This window comes from Pongo abelii, chromosome 10 (assembly GCF_028885655.2).
Source record: "Pongo abelii isolate AG06213 chromosome 10, NHGRI_mPonAbe1-v2.0_pri, whole genome shotgun sequence".
NCBI lineage: Eukaryota > Metazoa > Chordata > Mammalia > Primates > Hominidae > Pongo > Pongo abelii.
This window is the reverse complement of record NC_071995.2, coordinates 8,389,306-8,411,168: the sequence shown is the minus strand read 5'-3', so window position 1 is coordinate 8,411,168 and position 21,863 is coordinate 8,389,306. Positions and strand designations below refer to the sequence as shown.

At 36.7% G+C, this 21,863-nt stretch overlaps 1 protein-coding gene across 8 annotated transcripts in view; it reads right to left on the bottom strand.

Moving 5' to 3' along the window:
* Positions 1–21,863, bottom strand: part of CLEC6A (C-type lectin domain containing 6A) — an 81,285-nt gene that overhangs the window by 51,959 nt on the left and 7,463 nt on the right. For all 8 annotated transcript variants that reach the window (XR_010135705.1, XR_010135708.1, XR_010135707.1 and 5 more), the window contains exons 4-6: positions 20,403–20,548; positions 7,651–7,766; positions 6,387–6,569 (exon numbers count right to left, since the gene is read on the bottom strand). Coding sequence is in view for 1 of the 8 variants with exons in the window: in XM_002822865.4 (XP_002822911.1) it covers positions 6,425–6,569; positions 7,651–7,766; positions 20,403–20,548 (407 nt within the window). In the remaining 7 variants the exon portion in view is untranslated. The remainder of the gene's footprint in view (positions 1–6,386; positions 6,570–7,650; positions 7,767–20,402; positions 20,549–21,863) is intronic.

The window sequence follows — 21,863 nt, the reverse complement described above, 5'->3', positions numbered from 1 at the left end:
TAGCAGAGTAGGAGATACCATCCCTCATCCCCCCCCTCAACCTACACACAAAAACACACACAACTGGACAGATACCTAAAACTGAAGAGAGCGTTGGGAGGGCTCAAGGTTTCCATCAAGAACCTGAAGCAACACAGTGGAGTGGAAAAAAAAAAAGGAGAATAATCACAAATAGAAAAAGTCACTGAGGAGACTGGCATACCCAAGATATCTGGAGATGGCTAGGAAAAAAGAAGAAAGCAGGGGCTATTGGTATCAGACACATGGTGGACGTCAATACAGTCCTTTGCAGAGGATGCTGGTAGCTTTCACCACTGAGGCAACACACAGACATTGTCCCCATGCAAATGCCCTGAATAGGAAGACACTGCTGTGCTCTTAATCCCAAAATGGAGCCACTCTTGTGCCATCGCTGGACTAGGGCCAAAACCCATTCCTGTGTGGACCCCAGACCCTGAAGCTGCAGCTACTCCATGCCTGTGCTGTAGACCTCAACTCCATGGCCACATCATGTACACCCACACTTTAGACATGGGCGCCACCATCACTGAAGGCTGACTCCACAACACACCCTGAGCCATGACCAGTCTGAGCACATCCATGTGACCCAGGCTCTGCCACCACTCCATGAGTGCCCATATTTGCGCATCTAAGCCACTGCCACAGTAAGTCAGCCCACATCCTGGAGTGGAGCAACTATCACTTTGTATATTTCTGTACTCCAGACCCTGACTCCATGGCCACACTATGTGTACCTATGCCTCAGTCACCAGACCCACCGTTGCTGCAGGCTAGCCCCACCCCTGGCCTTGAAGCTATAGTCATCCTTCACCCACCTAAGCTTTGGACCCTGGCTCCATCATAACTTTATGAGTGCCATGCCTCAGACGTCAAAGCCACTACCACAGCAAATGAGCCCACATGTCAGCTCCTGGAGTCACTGTGGCTCTCAGGTCACTCCATCAGCACCTGCACTGCAAACACCAGAGCCAATGCTGCAGCAGGTGTGCCCGTGCCCCAGTCTGAGTTTGACAGAGCTGCACAGAGACTACACTGCTGTGCCCTCACCAAAGCAGAAAGGGCAACATCCCACCCAGCCAGTGTTTTTGCACCCACTCATAGTTGAAAGTTTTCCCCCTCTAAAACCAGTCTATAAAGTCTGTAACATGTAACTTGTTTCATCAGATGCACAGACATCAATGCACAGCAACAAGAAACATCAAAAACAAAGGAAACATGTTGCCAACAAAAGAACACAATAAGCTCTGCGGGCCTGCTGCCTCTGTAGATCCCAGCTCTGTGGGCAGGGCATAGTTGAACAAAAGGCAGCAGAAACTTCTGCAGACTTAAACATCCCTGTCTGACAGCTCTGAAGAGACCAGTGGTTCTCCTAGCACAGTGCTTGAACTCTGAGAACAGACAGCCTCCGCAAGTGGGTCCCTGACCCCTGTGTAGCCTGACTGGGAGATATCTCCCAGTAGGGGCCGACTGACACCTCATACAGGTGTGTGCCCCTCTGGGACGAAGCTTCCAGAGGAAGGATCAGACAGCAATATTTGCTGTTCTGCAATATCTGCTGTTCTGCAGCCTCTGCTGGTGATACTCAGGCAAACAGGGTCTGGAGTGAACCTCCAGCAAACACCAACAGACCTGCAGCTGAGGGATCTGACTCTTAGAAGGAAAACTAACAAACAGAAAGGAATAGCATCAACGACAACAAAAAGGACATTCACACCAAAACCCCATCTGTAGGTCACCAACATCAAAGACCAAAGGTAGATAAAACCACAAAGATGGAGAGAAACCAGAGCAGAAAAGCTGAAAATTCTAAAAACCAGAGTGCCTCTTCTCCTCCAAAGGATTGCAGCTCCTCGCTAGCAATGGAACAAAGCTGGATGGAGAATGACTTTGACGAGCTGACAGAGTAGGCTTCAGCAGGTCAGTAATAACAAACTTCTGTGAGCTAAAGAGGATGTTCAAACCCATTGCAAAGAAGCTAAAAACTTTGAAAAAAGATAAGACAAATGGTTAACTAGAACAGTGTAGAGAAGACCTTAAATGACCTGATGGAGCTGAAAACCATGGCACAAGAACTACGTAAGCATGCACAAGCTTCAGTAGCCGATTTGATCAAGTGGAAGAAAGGGTATCAGTGATTGAAGATCAAATTAATGAAATAAAGTGAGAGGAGAAGTTTAGAGAAAAAAGAGTAAAAAGAAATGAACAAAACCTCCAAGAAATATGAGACTATGTGAAAAGACCAAATCTACATTTAATTGGTGTACCCGAAAGTGATGGGGAGAATGGAACCAAGTTGGAAAACACTCTTCAGGATATTATCCAGGAGAACTTCCCCAATCTAGCAAGCCAGGTCAACATTCAAATTCAGGAAATACAGAGAACACCACAAAGATACTCCTTGAGAAGCACAGCCCCAAGACACTTAATTGTCAGATTCACCAAGGTTGAAATGAAGGAAAAAATGTTAAGGGCAGCCAGAGAGAAAGGTTGGGTTACCCATAAAGGGAAGCCCATCAGACTAACAGTGGATCTCAGGAGAAACCCGATAAGCCAGAAGAGAGGGGGGGCCAACATTCAAAACTCTTAAAGAAAACAATTTTCAACATAGACTTTCAAATCCAGCCAAACTAACCTTCATAAGTGAAGGAGAAATAAAATCCTTTACAGACAAACAAATGCTGAGAGATTTTGTCACCACCAGGCCTGCCTTATTAGAGCACCTGAAGGAAGCACCAAACATGGAAAGGAACAACCAGTACCAGCCACTGCAAAAACGTGACAAATTGTAAAGACTATCAATGCTAGGAAGAAACTGCATCAACTAACGGGCAAAATAACCAGCTAACATCCTAATGACAGGATCAAATTCACACATAACAATATTAACCTTAAATGTAAATGGGCTACATGCCCCTGTTAAAACACACAGACTGGCAAATTGGATATAGAGTCAAGACCCATCAGTGTGCTCTATTCAGGAGACCCATCTCACATGCAGAGACACACATAGGCTCAAAATAAGGGGATGGAGGAAGATCTACCACGCAAAAGGAAAGCAAAAAAAAAGGAGGGGTTGCAATCCTAGTCTCTGATAAAACAGACTTAAAACCAACAAAGATTAAAAGAGACAAAGAAGGCCATTACATAATGGTAAAGGGATCAGTTCAAGAAGAAGAGCTAACTATCCTAAATATATATGGACCCAATACAGGAGCACCCACATTCATAAAGCAAGTCCTTAGAGACCTACAAAGAGACTTAGACTCCCACACAATAATAAAGGGAGACTTTAACACCCCACTGTCAACATTAGACAGATTAAGGAGACAGAAAGTTAACAAGGATACCCAGGAATTGAACTCAGCTCTGCACCAAGCAGACCTAATAGACATCTACAGAACTCTCCACCCCAGATCAACAGAATATACATTCTTTTCAGCACCACATCACACCTATTCCAAAATTGACCACATAGTTGGAAGTAAAGCTCTCCTCAGCAAATGTAAAAGAACAGAAATTATAACAAACTGTCTCTCAGACCACAGTGCAATCAAACTAGAACTCAGGATTAAGAAACTCACTCAAAACTGCTCAACTACATGGAAACGGAACAACCTGCTCCTGAATGAATACTGGGTACATAATGAAATGAAGGCAGAAATAAAGATGTTCTTTGAAACCAATGAGAACAAAGACACAACATACCAGAATCTCTGGGACACTGAAGCAGTGATAAGTGTGATGAGCAGAAATAGGCTTCATTAGAGTAGAGTGACTATTAAAAAATATAACTTTCTAGGAGCTATAAATCAAAGCTTTAAAAAGATGTTTGGATATATTTGAGTATTCAGATCATGAAAATAGAAATTGCCCTGCCTACTGTAAGAACAGACTGATGGGAAATTATACACCTGGTCAACTTAACCTTTAAACAGACAATGCTGTAAAAGCTAATGGTTTCTCTGATATTTATTATAAGTTTTAGTACTGATCTCCTTTTTCAGTGCTGCACACTCCTGTGTTTGGAACTTTAATAGCTTTGCAACAAAATCCTATATCCAGTTTCCTATAATTTAATTAAAGAAAAACACATCCAAATAAAGGCTTTATTACGTTTTATTATTATTATACTTTAAGTTCTGGGGTATATGCGTAGAACATGGAGATTTGTTACGTAGGTATTCATGTGTACAGGCTTTGTTATTAACACAGCAGATAGCATCAGAAATCATGTGACTTTTATGATTATCAGAATATGTCTTAACTTTTAGGGCAAAATTAACACTGAAAGTTCTAGCTTAAGTGTTGACACCTTTGTGGGAAAAAAATCACTTTTGAAACTCAGACTTCAATAATTTAAAATTATGTGAAATGTTTTAAATTTGTGAACTCCTGATTACTGTCTTAATGATTCATTTTCTCGAGAGCGATAATTGTATAAAAAGCTATTGCAGCTTTATTTTCAATATGACATGCCTGTAAACCATGGAGTTTTCCCTTTTTGTAAATAGACATTGTAGATAATCGAATGTCTGATTTTAGAAAGGTCATTAGTTTCTTGTTACACATTTTGTTAGTCTGGTTTTTGTTCTTTATTGGGTTCTTGAAAATAGTTGATGCTATGTTATGTATAACTTTTCTAATAAAAGTTGTGTTATAAGCCGTAAAAAAAATATTTTGGAGCAGAGGAAGTGGAAACCACCTAGTAAGATGACAGATTTAGAACCATATATATGTTGAATTGTCACAAATGTAAATGGATTAAATTTTTGACCTAAAAGGTGATTGCCATATTGAATTTTTTAAGATTTAACTATATGCTACTTATTAAGAAGCACATGTGGAATACAAAGACAAAAATGGTCAAAAATAGAAGATGGAAAAAAGAAATATTTTACAGCACTAACATAATGAAAGTTACCGTATCTATTTTAATATCAGGAGAAAAATTAAAGCCAAAGGCATTACTAAATTTAAAGAAAGTGACTCCACAATGATAAAAAAATTAATTTGCCATGTACAAGTAATAATTATAACATTGTATGTGCCTCATCATGGCTTCAATATACAGGTATCTCTTTCTATAAGAAGCTTTAATATTCAAATATTTGCTAAATTAATTTAAAAAATTGTTGCACCAAATTTCTATTCAAGGGGGAAAAATATGTTAGACTCTACATATGCATCGCAGTAACAACTATTCAAGCTGCTCATGAGTCCAGGTGAGAAGATGTTCAGTACTACCAACTTCCCAATCCTTTCCCAATTTCTTATCCCTTTATAGGCTCCTACTGCCAGATTCTTCTGAGTATCAATCAATATAGGCTCAATTTGGATGATGGGATTCTTCTTTATATTATGGTATTTTCAGTGCAATGGAAAAGAATAACATAATTTGTGTCATATATCATGCAACTTTTGCATATAGTCATGCCCACTAATAAGTTTAATATGCACTAAATAATTAGGTAATTTGTTTTAAAGTATGTTATGCAGAAATCCTTTGTGGATATATATTAATGATCATTTTGGTAGTTGTTTAGAAAATTTGTTGAGGTTTTTATATAAAATAAAGATAAACTATCATTATCATTGCCATTTAAAATGATGGATTACAGGCTCTAGTTATCTCAAACTTTGCTAACCATCATATTTTCAGGATTAGATTAGATTTGGGTAACAAGAGATGCCTGCAAGCAAAGAAAGATTTCACAAATTTAAGTGAGAAATAGACAAATTCCCAATCAGCAAGAGATCTTAACACATATTTCTCAGAAATAAAACAAGTAAACCAAGAATACAGGATATAGCAGTATCAAACATCCTGCTTGCCAAACTTGATTGAATCAACATATATAAAATGCCAAATCCCTAACTGCAGAATAAAATTTATTTCCAGGATACATTAATAGCCAACACCAAGTTGCCAGCCATGTGAGTGAGCCATCTAGAAAACAGGTCTTTCAACTCTTATCAGGCCTTCAGATGATTGTAGTTCCAACTACCATCTTGACCAAAAAGATTTCTTTATGGTATATTGAGGAAGGAAAGTCATAATTTTCAAAAGATACTGCCTTATAAATCTTCTAACAAACAAAATAGTACAGTCTCTGAAACAATAAATGTTTGTGTAATGAAGTATGAAGAAAGAAAAAAATAAATAACAAGTGAAAGAATGGAACAAAGAGAGGAAGGGTGCATTCTATCATTAGTGGAAAAGAGGAAACGAGAAGATTGATTAAAGGGAAACAGGTATCTTTCCATTTCTATGAACCTCTATAACATAAGGATTATGTGTAAATTACAGGAAGAAATTATCATTTCATGATAGGTTTCAATTTTAAAGACGTCAGTTAAAAAATTACATCAGTAATTCTTCTCTTCTTTCCAATTAAGCTTCTACTCATAGGTAAATCTTATTCATCTCACATATTGAATTCCTTCTAGTTTCACAGATAACATCATTCCAGCCCCATCCTGCAGGTTTCCAGAAGACTATTGAAGCACATTGCTCTGCGGAATGATTGGGCTCACCTAGGTGCCAAAATCTAAAGGAAAACAAAAAGGTAAATACACATCTTCAACGAATGCATGGTGAATGATTAGAAAGTATAGAAGTTTGGGGTGAACAAAGTGGGATTTAGGAAGAGAGAACGTTCCAATGATTGTTCCTCCTTCTTATACTACCCTCCTCAAATCCTCAAGTATGGACACATACTTTCACACTTGCTCCTTTAACATTCTCCTGGCAAAATTTTATGAGATGGTTTATTCCTAGATCTTTCTGCTTCAATCATCTTCCTCTTTACAGAGCCTTTATGCTGGCAGGCGTTATTAAATAATTTCCTTCTTACTGACATGAAATAAAGAGGCTATCTCCTTACATCTATGTATTCTTATCACCTTCCTAAGCTTCTTTATTCTCATGGATCTGCCTTAAGTGAATGTTAGGATGCCTGAATCTGGAAGTAAAAGTTACCCTGCCTCCAGGGAATACATTCTGGGTAAAGACTGGGAGGTTGAACATAACTTTTGGAATTACAAGACCTGGTTTTGATACTCACTCATTTTGATCTTGGGCAAGTAATTCAATCTCCCTAGGTATTAGATTCCTCATCTTTAAAAATGGGAATTATAATAAGGTCCCTAACTAACTCACAAGATTGTGGAAGAATCAAATAAGATAATGTATAACTGAATTCTTTTTTAAAGCCACAAGTAAATAGTATTATTATGTAATTTTTCTACTAAAATCATACATAGCTCTGACCCAGATATTTTAAGTTTTATTAATTAGAGATCAGTTTAAGTGTCTACTTGTGTTTAGAAACAGCAAAATATAATAGTTTAGAGCACCATCTCTGGAATCAGATAGACATGGAGTTGACATCCAGTTTCTCATCTTATTAGTTTATTTATTTGGGGCAAGTTATTTAATTTTTTATCTGTAAAATTAGTTCAGAAAAAGAGAAGTTTTCATGAAGTTTAAGTGAGATAATGCATATCCTTAGTAATGCTTAATAATTGTTAGATCCTGTTATCATAATTATCAACATTAACATTATTAGTAACTCCTAACAAAATTTCCCTAGATTTTCTATGTAAACAAGGCCCCAGATCTGCACTCACCTGACATTTTTCTCGTAAGGTGTCTTATCAATCCATTGCCAATTATTATTACCTTGTGGGTCTGAAAGCCCCAGAAAATAAGAAAATGACTCGTTCAGCTGCTGGACAATGAAATTCTGCATGAAGAAAAAAAGGAGTCAAAGACTTTGGTATTTCCAGATTGAACAGAGTAAAGGTTGCTTATAGCCTTCAGAGCTATTCTTTAGAAGAAAACACAAGGTGCAAGGAGCAGTCACATGATGGCCTACTGATCAGGAGTACAGGCCAAAAGTACCAATATCATTACAGGGAAGAAACAGTCCTAATGCAGGAATTCTTGTCTCAGAATTTCATTCTTTTCTTTACCAAGAAACAGAATTGTCTTTAAATGTACATAAATTTAGTTTTGTGTTTTCAATCTTTTTTTTATTTTATATGTTGAGATGGTGTAATGGCTAATTCTGTGTGTCAACCTGACTGGGCCAAGGGGTGACCAGAAGAGAGTTAGGGTGTTTTCAGATGAGATTAGCATTTGAATTTGTAAGCTCAGTAGTAGATTGCCCTCCCCAGTGTGGGTATGCATTAGCCAATCTGTTGAGGGCCTGAACAGAACAAAAAGCAAAGGAAGGAGGAATTCATCCATTTTTTTATTTCTTCCTGCCTGCCTGCTGCTTGACCTGAGACATCGATCTTTTACTACCCTTGGACTAGATTTACACCATTGGTTCCCCTGGATTTCAGGCCTTTGAACTCAAACTGGACCTACACCACCGGCTTTTCTGGGTCTCCTACTTCCAGATGGCAGACTGTGGGACTTCTTAGCCTACATAGTCATGTGAGCCTATTTTTTCATATAAATCTTTTCATATATACATATGTGTGTGTGTATAGACAGACACACACACACATAGAGAGAGAGAGAGAGACAGAGAGTTTTTCTAGAGCACGTTGACTGCTAAGATGTGTTCCATATTAATTTCCTATTGTTTTTCAGTGAAATTGCACTGGGGTTCTTAAAATACAAATTTGTTTCTCTACTCCCCTGAGTACTTCTTCCCTAGAAAGCAGCAAATTACTAACCATCATTCTCAGCAAACTATCACAAGGACAGAAAATCAAACACCACATGTTCTCACTCATAAGTAGGAATTGAACAATGAGAACACTTAGACACAGGGCGGTGAAGATCACACACTGGGGCCTGCGTAGGATAGGGGGCTGGGGGAGGGATAGCATTAGGAGAAATACCTAATATAAATGACGAGTTAATGGGTGCAGCAAACCAACATGGAACATGTATACCTATGTAATAAACCTGCATGTTGTGCACATGTACCCTAGAACTTAAAGTATAATTTAAAAAAAAAAGAAAGAAAGTAGCAAATTACTTGGAAAAGTTAAACATAATAGAGAGCTCACTAGGTTTTAACTATAGTCAATTTATTTATTTCATAAAAAATAATGCTTTGCATCTTTCCAATTAAGCTTCTAAAATACCTTTAGCTATGTCCAGATTATTTTCCTATAAGTAATTTTATCAAGGCAAATGGAAATTAATTTTGAATTGAACATGAAGGCTTAACAAGTATTTGTTGTGTATTGCCCTGAGGCTTCCTGACATAACCTAATATTCCAGGGTGGGGAGTAGTGCTTCTCAGCCAAAAATGTTACATACTACATAGGAAAGTTTTCCTGGTATTAATTTGTATTTTTAAAAGTACCTGCTCAAAAGAACAAAGCCAGGCACATCACATTACCCAACTTCAAACTATACTATAAGGCTACAGTAACCAAAACATTAGAGTACTGCTACAAATATAGACACATAGACCAATGGGACAAAATAGAGAATCTAGAAATCAAGCCAAACACCTGTAGCCATCTGATCTTTGACAAAGTTGACAATAGAAAGCAGTAGAGAAAGGATTCCCTATTCAATAAATGGTGCTGGATAGCTAGGTAATCATATGCAGAAGAATAAACCTGAACCCCTACCTTTCACCATAGACAAAAATTAACTCAAAATGGATTAAAAGTTTAAGTATATGACCTCAAATATAAGAATCCTAGAAGAAACCCTAGGAACCACCATCCTGGACATCAGCCTTGGGAAAGAATTTATGACTAAGTCCTCAAAAGCATTTGCAATGAAAATAAAAATTCTCAAGTGGGACCTAATTAAACTAAAATGTGTCTTAGCAAAATAAACTATCAATGGAGCAAACACGCAACCTACAAAATATGAAAAATATTCACAAATTACACATCCAACAAAGGTCTGATATCCAGAATCTATCAGGAACTTGAACAATTGAACAAACAAGACACAAACAACCCCATTAAAAAATGGGCAAAAGACATAAACAGACACTTCTCAAAAGAAGATATATAAGCAGCCAACAAACATAAGAAAAAATGCACATCTCTAATCATGAAAAAAATGCAAACAAAAAGCACAATGAGATACCATCCCACAGCAGTCACTATGGCTATTACTTAAAAGTCAAAAACAACAGATGCTGGAGAGGCTGTAGAGAAAAGGGAACACTTACATACATTGCTGGTGGGAATGTGAATTAGTTCAGCCTCCATAGAAAGCAATTTGGAGATTTCTCAAAAAACATAAAACAGAAGTACCATTCAACCCAGAAATCCCATTACTAGGTATATATCCAGCAGAAAATAAACCATTTCACCAAAAAAAAGGATGTACTAATATGTTCATTGCAATAGTATTTCCAATAGTAAAAACATGGAATCGATGTAGGTGCTCATCAATGGTGAATTGGATAAAGAAAATATAATACATATACACCATGGAATACTATATAGTCATTAAAATGATTTAAATCATGTCCTTTGCAGCAACATGGATGCAGCTGGAGGCCATTACCTTAAGTGAATTAACACAGGAACAGAAAACCAAATACCACATGTTCTCACTTATAAGAAGTAGGAGCTAAACATTGAGTACTCATGGATATAAACTTAGCAAAAATAGACACTGGGGACTAGTAGAGGAGGAAGGGAGGAGGAATGGAGTGGGGTAATGGTTGAAATACTAACTATTGGGTACTATGCTTAGTACCTGGGTAACAGGATCAATTGTACCCCAAACCTCAGCATTGTGCAATATACCCATATAACAAACATGAACATGTACTTTCTAAATCTGGGACAGAAGTTGAAATTAATTTTTAAAAGTACATGTTCCACTGATGTCAGTAAGATGGCAGAATATAAAGCCCCATGCCCTAGTTCCCCCATGAAGACACTGACTTAACAATGTATGAACCAAATTGCCTTTGTAAACTTCAGAAAATAGTTAAAAGGTTACAGCACCACTGGTAAGACCAAAGCCAAGAAAACTGGCATTGAAGCAGGTAAGAAAGTTTGCTGCATTTACTTGGCATAGTCCTTCCTCATACTGGGGCACAATGCAATAGAGAAAAGACTCCCATCTCTAAATATCTCTCTTGGAAGGGAAAGAGAAGAGTGAAACATGCATCAATTTTCTGGCTTTCCAGGGGACTGCCTTAGGGACTGGTTTCTGTCATACCTAATTCAGACTGTGAATGGGAATCACAACATATTTGGGATACTTGGTGGCTGTTGAGAACAAAAGCAAGCATGGCAGCTTATTACTGCTCTAGAGAGACTGGTACTGCATATAGACACCAGGTAAAGCAAGAGAATACAAGCTCCTAAAAATGAAATCTGTGGAAATTACTTTATCTGGAAAAGTACACACACAGATCCAGAAAAGATGCATCACCAGAAAAAGTTTGAGAGACTCCTAGAATCTATACCCAGACTGATTGGTGAAGGTCTGTATGAAGCCAGACAATAAACACTGGAATAGGTGTTTTTTTGATGCCTAAATGTAAACAAAAGATCTCAAGATGTACAAAGAAACAAACAAAAAAAAAGGCTAAATTAAAGGAAAAAATAAATCTCTAGACACTATACCTAAAGAAAAAAAGATTTATGAATAACCTGACAGAGACTTCAAAGTTACTGTCTTAAAAATCTCAATGAGTTAAAAGACAACACAGATGCAGTAATAAACAAAATCTGGGAAAATGATGCACAAACAAAATGAGAATATCTACAAACAGATAGGATCTATTGAATTTTTTTAAAAAAATACTGGAACTGAAGAATCCAATAAATGAACTGAAAAATTCACTAGAGGGGTTCAACAGAAGACTTGATCAAGCAGAAGAAACAATCAGTGAACTTGAGGACAAGTCATTTGAAATTTTCAAGTCATAGGAGCAAAAAGAAAAAGGAATGAAGTGGAGAGGGCCTAATGACTTGTGGAAATCATGAAGTGGACCAATGTATGTGTTGTGGGAGTTATAGGAGGAGAATAAAGAAAAAAGGGGAAAGAAAATCTATTTGAAGAAATTGTCACCAAAAACTTCCCAAATTTCATGAGAGAAATGGACATACAAATTCAAGAAGCTCAATTACAACCAGAACAAATCCAAAGAGACTCATATTAACATGCATTTAATCAAACTGTCAAAAGTCAGAGAGAAAGAATGTTAAAAGCAGCAAGAGAAAAGTGCTCATCATGTACAACCAAGCTCCTGTAACTGTCAGCAGATTTCTCAGTGAAACCGTGCAGGACAGAAGGGACTGTTATGATACATTCAAAATACTGAAAAAAATAAAAACAGCCAACTAAGAAAATTGTATCTGGGAAAACTATCATTCAAAAGTAAAGAAGAGGCTAGGTGCAGTGACTCACATCTGTAATCCCAGCACTTTAAGATGCTGAGGCAGGTGAATCACTTGAGGCCAGGGGTTTGAGATCAGCCTGGCCAATATGGTAAAACCACATCCCTACTAAAAATACAAAAATTAGCCGGGTGTGGTGGCCCATGCCTGTAATCTCAGCTACTTGGGAGGCTGAGGCACAAGAATCTCTTGAGCCTGGAAGGCAGAGGTTGCAGTGAGCCAAGATGATGCCACTACACTCCAGCCCAGGTGACAGGGAGACCCTGTTTCAAAAAAAAAAAAAAGTGAAGAAATTAAGAATTTCCCAGATAAACAAAAGCTGAGAGAATTCATTGCCACTAAAACCTAAAACAAATGCTAAAGGGAATCCTTTAAGTTGAAGTGAAAGATTCATAGATAGAACCATGAAAGCATATGCAAGATTTCTGGTAAAAGTAAATATATACATAAATACAGAATTCTGTAATATTGTAATGTTAGTGCATAAATCACTTTTAATTCTGGTACAGAATTCAATTGACTTGTCCTCAAGTTCACTGATTCTTTCTTACATTCTTTTAATACATTTCTTTAAAAATGTATTAAAATAGCTATAAAATCTACGTTGTGGAAGTCAGTGTGGCAATTCCTCAGGGATCTAGAACTAGAAATACCATTTGACCCAGCCATCCCATTACTGGGTATATACCCAAAGGATTATAAATCATGGCTGCTATAAAGACACATGCACACGTATGTTTGTTGCGGCACTATTCACAATAGCAAAGACTTGGAACCAACCCAAATGTCCAACAATGATAGACTGGATTAAGAAAATGTAGCACATATACACCATGGAATACTATGCAGCCATAAAAAATGATGAGTTCATATCCCTTGTAGGGACATGGATGAAGCTGGAAACCATCATTCTCAGCAAACTATTGCAAGGACAAAAAACCAAACACCGCATGTACTCACTCATAGGTGGGAATTGAACAATAAGAACACTTGGACACAGAAAGGGGAACATCATACCCTGGGGCCTGTTGTGGGGTGAGGGGAGTGGGGAGGGATAGCATTAGGAGATATACCTAATGTAAATGACGATTTAATGGGTGCAGCACACCAACATGGCACATGTATACATATGTAACAAACCTGCACGTTGTGCACATGTACCCTAAAACTTAAAGTATAATAAGAAATAAAAAAATAAAAAATCTATGTTAACGGATGCACGATGCAAAAATAAGTAATTTGCGACACCAGTAACATAAATGGGGAGGGGGGGAATACCTGAAGGAATAGAGGGCTTTTTGTATACAATTGAAGTTAAGTTGTTATCATCTTAAAATGGTTATAATTTTAATATCTTTAGTATGTTTTATGTAATCTTCATAAAGATAACAACAAAGACTTATAGAAGATACACAAAAGGAAATGAGAAAGGAATCAAAACATACCACTCCAGAAAATCAATGAAACACAAGAGATAGCAGCAAGAGAGGAACAAAATGACAAAATACACAAGATACACAGAAATACTGAGGAAAACGGCAATATTAACTCCTTCTGTATAAAGAATTGCTTTAAATGCAAATGGATTAAACTTCCCAAGACCTAGATTGGTGCAATTATTAATAACAAACAAGATTCAACTATATACTGTATACAAAAGTCTTATGTTAGCTCAAAAGCACTCACAGGCTGAAAGTGAAAAGAAAGAAAAAGATATTCCATGCAAATGTTAACAAAGAAAGAGCTTGGGTTACCATATTTATATCAGACAGATAAAATCTAACTCAAAAGCTGCCCCAAGAGAGAAAGAAGGAAGATATGGCAATTATAAATATATATGCACCCAATATCAGAGCACCTAGATATATAAGACAAACATTACAGAAGTGAAGGGAGAAACAGACACCACCATAATAAGTGGGAGCTAAGCTATGAGTAGGAGACATTGACAAATGCTTATCTAGACTAAGTAAGAAAAAGGAAAGAAGATTCAAATGACTAAAATGAGATGTGAAATAGAAGATATTACAAAATATCTGCAGAAATAAAAGGGATTATAAGAGACTACTGAGAACAATTATATGCCAATAAATTAGGTAACAGAAGAAATTCATAGAATTATAGAAACATACCACCTGCCAAGACTGGATGATAAAGAAATAAAAATCTGAATAGATCAATAACTAGTAGAGAAATTAATCTATAATCAAAACTTCCCAACAAAAAAAAAGCCCAGAATCAGAAGGCTTCACTGGTGAATTCTACTATACATTTAAAGAAGAATTAACACAATCCTCCTGAAACAATATCAAAAAATCGAAGAGGAGGAAATATTTCTGAACTCATTTGATGAGACCAGCATTTTCCTGGTATCAAAACTAGAAAAAGATACTATGAAAAAACAACAGACTAATATGCCTGATGAATATTGATATAAAAACTCTCAGCAGAATACTACAGATCACTCTAATAATATACTAAAAGCGTTAAACACAATGACCAACTGGGATTTATTTCTGGAATATAAAAATTGTTCAACACATGAAAATCAATGTGATAAACCACATTACAAGAATTAAGAACAAAAACCACCTGATTACCTCAATTGGTGCATAAAACCCATTTGACAAAATCCAACATCCTTTACTAATAAAAACACTCAACAAACAAGGAACAGAAGGAAAGTATTTCAACATGCATGATAAAAGTCATATATATAAAGCCCACAACTAACATCATACTCAATTTTTTTTATTTCAATATGTTTTGGGGGAACAGATGGTGTTTGGTTACATGAATAAGTTCTTTAGTGGTGATTTCTGATATTTTGGTGCACCCATCACCCAAGCAGCGTACACTGTGTCCAATGTGTAGTCTTTTATCCCTCACCCATTTCCCACACTTTCCCCTGACTCCCCAAAGTCCGTTATATTATTCTTATGCCTTTGCATCTTCATAGCTTAGCTCCCACTTATGAGTGAGAATATATGATGTCTGGTTTTCCATTCCTGAGTTACTTCACTTAGAATAATGATCTTTAATTCCATCCAAGTTGCTGCCAATGCCATTATTTCATTTCTTTTTATGGCTGAGTAGTATTATAGCCAAATGACAGGCATTTGGGCTGGTTTCACATTTTTTCAATTGTGAATTGTGCTGCTATAAACATGCATGTACAAGTATCTTTTTTGTATAATGACTTATTTTCCTCTGGGTAGATACCCAGTAGTGGGATTGCTGGATCAAAGGTAGTTCTGCTTTTAGTTCTTTAAGGAATCCCCATACTGCTTTCCACAGTGGTTGTACTAGTTTACATTCCCACCAACAGTGTAAAAGTATTCCCTTTTCACCACATCTATACCAACATCTATTATATTTTGATGTTTTGATTATGGCCATTCTTGCAGGAGTAAGGTGGTATCACATTGTGGTTTTGATTTGCATTTCCCTGATCATTAGTAATGTTGAGCATTTTCTCCTAAGTTTGTTGGTCATTTGTATATCTTCTTTCAAGAATTGTCTATTCATGTCCTTAGCTCACTTTTTGATGGGATTGTCTGCATTTTTCTTGCTGATTTGTTCAAGTTCGTTGTAGATTCTGGATATTAGTCTTTTGTTGGATGTATGGATTGCAAAGATTTTCTCCTACTTTGTGTGTTGTCTGTTTACTCTGCTGATTATTTCTTTTGCTATGCAAAAGCTTTTTAGTTTAATTAAGTCCCAACTATTTATCTTTGTTTAGGTTGCATTTGCTTTTGGGTTCTTGGTCATGAAGTCTTTCCTAAGCCAATGTCTAGAAGGGTTTTTCCAATGTTATCTTCTAGAATTTTTATGGTTCCAGGTCTTAGATTTAAGTCCTTGATCCATCTTCAGTTGATTTTTGTAAAAGATGAGAAATCAGGAGCCAGTTTCATTCTTCTGCATGTGGCTTGCCAATTATCCCACCACTGTTTGTTGAATAGGGTGTCCTTTTCCCACTTTATGTTTTTGTTTGCTTTGTTGAAGATGTTGACTGTAAGTATTTGGCTTTATTTCTGGGTTCTCTGTTCTGTTCCATTGGTCCATGTGTCTCTTTTTATACCAGTACCATGTTGTTTTGGTGAATATGGCCTTATAGTATAGTTTGGAGTTAGGTAATGTAATGCCTCCAGATCTGTTCTTTTTGCTTAGTCTTACTTTGGCTATGCAGCATCTTTTTTGATTCCATATGAATTTTAGGGGTTTTTTTTCTAGTTCTGAGAAGAATGATGGTGGCACTTTTATGGAAATTACATTGAATTTGTAGACTGCTTTTGGCAATATGGTCATTTTAACAATATTGATTCTAATCATCCATGAGCATAGGATGTGTTTCCATTTGCTTGTGTCATCTGTGATTTCTCTCAGCAGTGTTTTGTAGTTTTCCTTAGAGAGATCTTTCACCTCCTTGGTTAAGTAAATTCCTAAATATTTTTGTTTTGCAGCTACTGTAAAAGGGGTTGAGTTCTTGATTTGATTCTCCACATGGTCACTGTTAGTGTATAGCAGAGCTACTGATTTGTGTACCTTAATTTTGTATCCTGAAACTTTGCTGAACTCATTTATCAGTTCTAGGAACTTTTTGGATGAGTCTTTAGGGTTTTCTAGGTATAACCATGTCATCAGCAAACAGTGATTGTTCAACTTCCTCATTACCAATTTGGATGCCCTTTCGTTTTTTTCTCTTGTCTGATTGCTCTGGCTAGGACTTCCAGTACTATGTTGAATAAAAGTGGTGAGAGTGGGCATCCTTGTCTTGTTTCAGTTCTCAGGGGGAATGCTTTTAACTTTTCCCTGTTGAGTATAATGTTGGCTGTAGGTTTGTCATAGATGACTTTTATTACCTCAAGCTATGTCCCTTCTATGCTGATTTTACTGAGGTCTTTAATAACAAAAGTATGCTGGATTTTGTCAAATGCTTTTTCTGGGTCTATCGAGATGATCATATAATTTTTGTTTTTAATTCTGTTTATATGGTGTATCACGTTAATTGACTTGCAGATATTAAACCATCCTTGCATCCCTGGATCATACTAAATTTTGAGAAATTAAAAGCTTTTCCTCTAAGATTCAGAACAAGGCAAGAATGCCTATTCTCATCACTTCTTTTGAACATAGTACTGGAAGTCCTAGCCAGAGCAACTTGGTAAGGAAGAGAAAAAAATTATCCAAATAAGAAAGGAAGAAGTAAAATTGTCTCTGTTCACAGATGACATAATCTTATATGTAATGAACGCTAAATATTAAACAAAAAATCTGTTGGAACTCATAAGCAAATTCAGCAGTTTCAGAACACAAAATCAATGTAGAAAAAAAGTATCATTTCTAAACACTAAAAATAAACAATCTAAAAAGAAAATTGAGAAAATAATCCCATTTAAAGTAGCATCAAGGCCACATGTGGTGGCTCACGCCTGTAATCCCAGCCATTTGGGAGGCCAAGGTGGGTGGATCACTTGAAGTCAGGAGTTCAAGACCAGCCTGGCCAACATGGTGAAACCCCATCTCTACTAAAAATACAAAACATTAGCTGGGCATAGTGGTTCATGCCTGTAATCCCAGCTACTTGGGAGGCTGAGGCGGGAGAATCGTTTGAACCTGGGAGGCAGAGGTTGCAGTGAGCCAAGATCACACCACTGCACTCCAGCCTAGCGACAGAGCAAAACTCCGTCTTGGGGGAAAAAATGCAAAATAAAAAAAGTAGCATCAAAAATAATCAAATACTTAGAAATAATCTTAACCAAGGAGGCAAAGCACTTGCACTATAAAAACTACAAAATATTGATAAAGGAAACCAAAGAAGACACAAATCAATGGAAATACATCTCATGTTTAATGATTGGTAGGCTTAATATAGTTAAAATGCAATCTAAAGAGTCAACGTGATCCCTACCAAAATCCCAATGTTATTTTTTGCAGAAAGAAATTCTAAAGTTCATATGGAATATCAAGAAATCCCTAATAGCCAAAATAACCTTGAAAAAGAACAAAGTTGGATGCCTCACACTTCCTGATTTCAAAATATCTTCCAAAGCTACAGTAATCGAAGCAGTGCGGCACTGGCATAAAGACAGACATAGAGACCAATGTAACAGAATAGAGAGTCCAGAAATAAACCCTCACATATATGGTCAAATAATCTCCAACAAGGTGCCAAGACCACACAATGGGGAAAGACAATCTCTCTTTAACAAATGGATCTAGAAATACTGGATATCCACAGGCAAAATAATCAAGTTGAATGCTTACCTTACATCATATAAGAAATTAACTCAAAACGTTTTGAAGACCTAAACAAAGGCCTAAAACTGTAAAACTCCAGGAAGAAAACATAAACAAAAAGATTCATGACATTGAAATTGGCAATGTATTGGATATGAAACCAAAATCATGGGGAGCAAAAGCAAAAAAATACACAAATGGAACTCCATCAAACTAAAAACTTCTACAAAGCAAAGGAAACAATCAACTAATGAAAAGACAGCCTAAGGAATAAAAGAAAATACTTGCAAGCCATATATCTGGTAAGGGGTTAATATCAAGAATATATAAGGAACACCTCCAACAGAGCAACAATAAAACAAATAACCCAGTTAAAAAGTGGACAAAGGACTTGAATAGACATTTCTCCAAAGAAGATATACACATTGTCAACAGTACATTTTAAAAGTTGCCAGTCAGGTGAGGTGTCTCACGCCTGTAATCCCAGCACTTTGGGAGGCCAAGGCAGGTGGATCACGAGGTCAGGAGTTCAAGACCAACCTGACCAAGATGGTGAAACCCCGTCTTTACTAAAAATACAAAAATTAGCCGAGCATGGTGGCAGGCACCTGTAAGCCCAGCTACTCAGGAGATTGAGGCAGAGAATTGCTTGAACCCGGGAGGCGGACGTTGCAGTGAGCTGAGATTGCACCACTGCACTCCAGCCTGGGCAACAGAGCGACACTCCCTCTCAAAAAAAAACAAACAAACAAACAAACAAAAAAAAAAAACACTTGCTCAACATCACTAATCATTAGAGGAATACAAATCAAAATCACAATGAGATATTACCTCACATCCATTAGGATTGCCACTGTTCAAAAAGCAAAACAGAAAATAACAAGTGTTGACCAGAATGTGAAGTGAGACCCTTGGGTACTCTCGCTGGTGATGCTAAATGGCACAGTCATCAGGAAAACAGTATGAAGATCCCTCAAAAAATGAAAAATAGAACTAACTTGTGATCCAGCAATCCCACTGGTGGGTATATATCCAAAGAATTAGAAGCAGAAACTCTAAAAGATTATTTGCACACCCACATTCATTGCAGAATTATTCACAATAGCTGCAAAGTGGAAGCAACCTAAGTGACAATTGACAAGTAAATGAACGGAAATGTGGCATCTTATGTGTTCTCACCACAAAAAAGGAGAAAAAGAAGGCTAAATATATGAGGTAATAGATAATTAGCTTGATTATGGTAACCATTTCACAATATATTTGTATATCAAATCATCACAGTGTACACCTTAAATATATACTACTTTTGATGGTCAGTCACACTTCAAGAAACTTGGAAAATAAGAAATCAAATAAAACAAAGAAACAAAAAACAAGTGTGAGATACACATAAAATGGAATGTTATTCAGCCCTAAAGTGAAAGAAAGTCCTGTCATATATGAGAACATGGACGAATCTTGTGGATATTATACTAAATGAAATAGGTTATTCAAAAAATGACAAATACTATATAATTTCACTTATATAAAGTATTTAAAATAGTCAAATTCATAGAAACAGAAAGTAGAGGAGTGATTGCCAGGGCTTTCAGGGATGGGGAAATGAATAGTTGTTCAGTGGGTGGGGAGTTCCAGTTTTGCAAGATGAAAAAGTTCTAGAGATCTGTTACCCAGTAATGTGAAAATAGTAAATGCTACTGAACAGTACACTTAAAAATGGTTATGACAGTAAATTTTATGTTATGTGTTTTCTCTACAATTAAATAAATTTTAAATGGAAACAGTACCTGCTCTGCTTCTGTGTTGAACACAACCAAATGTGCTCCCATCTTAACACAGTTCTGCTCACTCTTAGACCAAACCTTCTCCTCACTGGAAATGAAGTAGCAACTGGAACCAAATGACTTCCAAGAAGCTGGGCAACATCCCCAGGCTATTTTTGTGTTATGTGAAAAAAAAGAGTGAGTGCAAGATAAGATAAATGAGATTAATGATCTGCGGTTGCTTTGTAGAGACAGTTTCTTAATTCATGTTTTTACTGTTTCCTGAATTATATAATTTGGGGTCCTAGAATTGATTTCAAATAAACATTCTTTAGCATTAAGTCCTCAATATTTACTAAAGTTTACCTGCAGAATTTCCCTCAATTTTTCTTTTGCAAAAAAAAAAAAAGTCACTATTGAGTTTTGTTTTTCATGTCCCTTATACATTATCAGCACCAAGTCCTCTTAGAATTTTAAATGACTAACGCAGACGAACCTAGAAACCCTGTTCTGCTCAGTAATCTTGGGCAAGCCACAGAGCCTTAGGTTTTCAAAATGGTAACTATTCACAGGTTGGTTATGAGAATTAGAATTATGCCTCATTAGAATTCCATTTATCATGTTTGTCTTTGAGCAAATTCATAACCTTCTTGAGCCTCAATGATTCCATCTCTAAAATGGAAATAATAATAGTGCCAACTTCACAGGGGGACTTAATCACATAAAATGTATAAAGCATTTTAAAAGATGCTTAACATAGAATAATTGCTCAATAAATGTTACCTATTACTAATTTTCACACAGTATTAAATGCTTAAGCATCTTAAACAATTAGCAGTTCTCTCCCCTTACAAGTACCAGTTTGCCACTCTTCTAGGATTACAGAAATCCATAGCTAGCCATATACAAATCCACTGATATATTTTGATTATACTTATAATCTATATGATTTTGATTAAGTATAATTTAAGCAAATATATATGTATGCCTAAATAGTAAATTGTTTAGATTTGTTTTGTTTTGAAATTTTAGGCCGGGCACAGTGGCTCACGCCTGTAATCCCAGCACTTTGGGAGGCCGAGGCGGGCGGATCACGAGGTCAGGAGATCAAGACCATCCTGGCTAAAAAGATGAAACCCCGTCTCTACTAAAAATACCAAAAGAAATTAGCCAGGTGTGGTGGCGGGCGCCTGTAGTCCCAGCTACTCTGGAGGCTGAGGCAGGAGAATGGCGTGAACCCGGGAGGCGGAGCTTGCAGTGAGCCGAGATCCTGCCACTGCACTCCAGCCTGGGTGACAGAGCGAGATTCCGTCTCAAAAAAAAAAAAAAGAAAAAGAAAGAAATTTTAAACAGCAATTATAAGATATGTGATCTTCTTGGGCTTATTTTTTTATTTTGCATTGCTAATATTCATCCATGTTATTACATATAGTTCTATTTTATTCATTTTTTACATAACTATATCATTACATATTAAGTGATTAA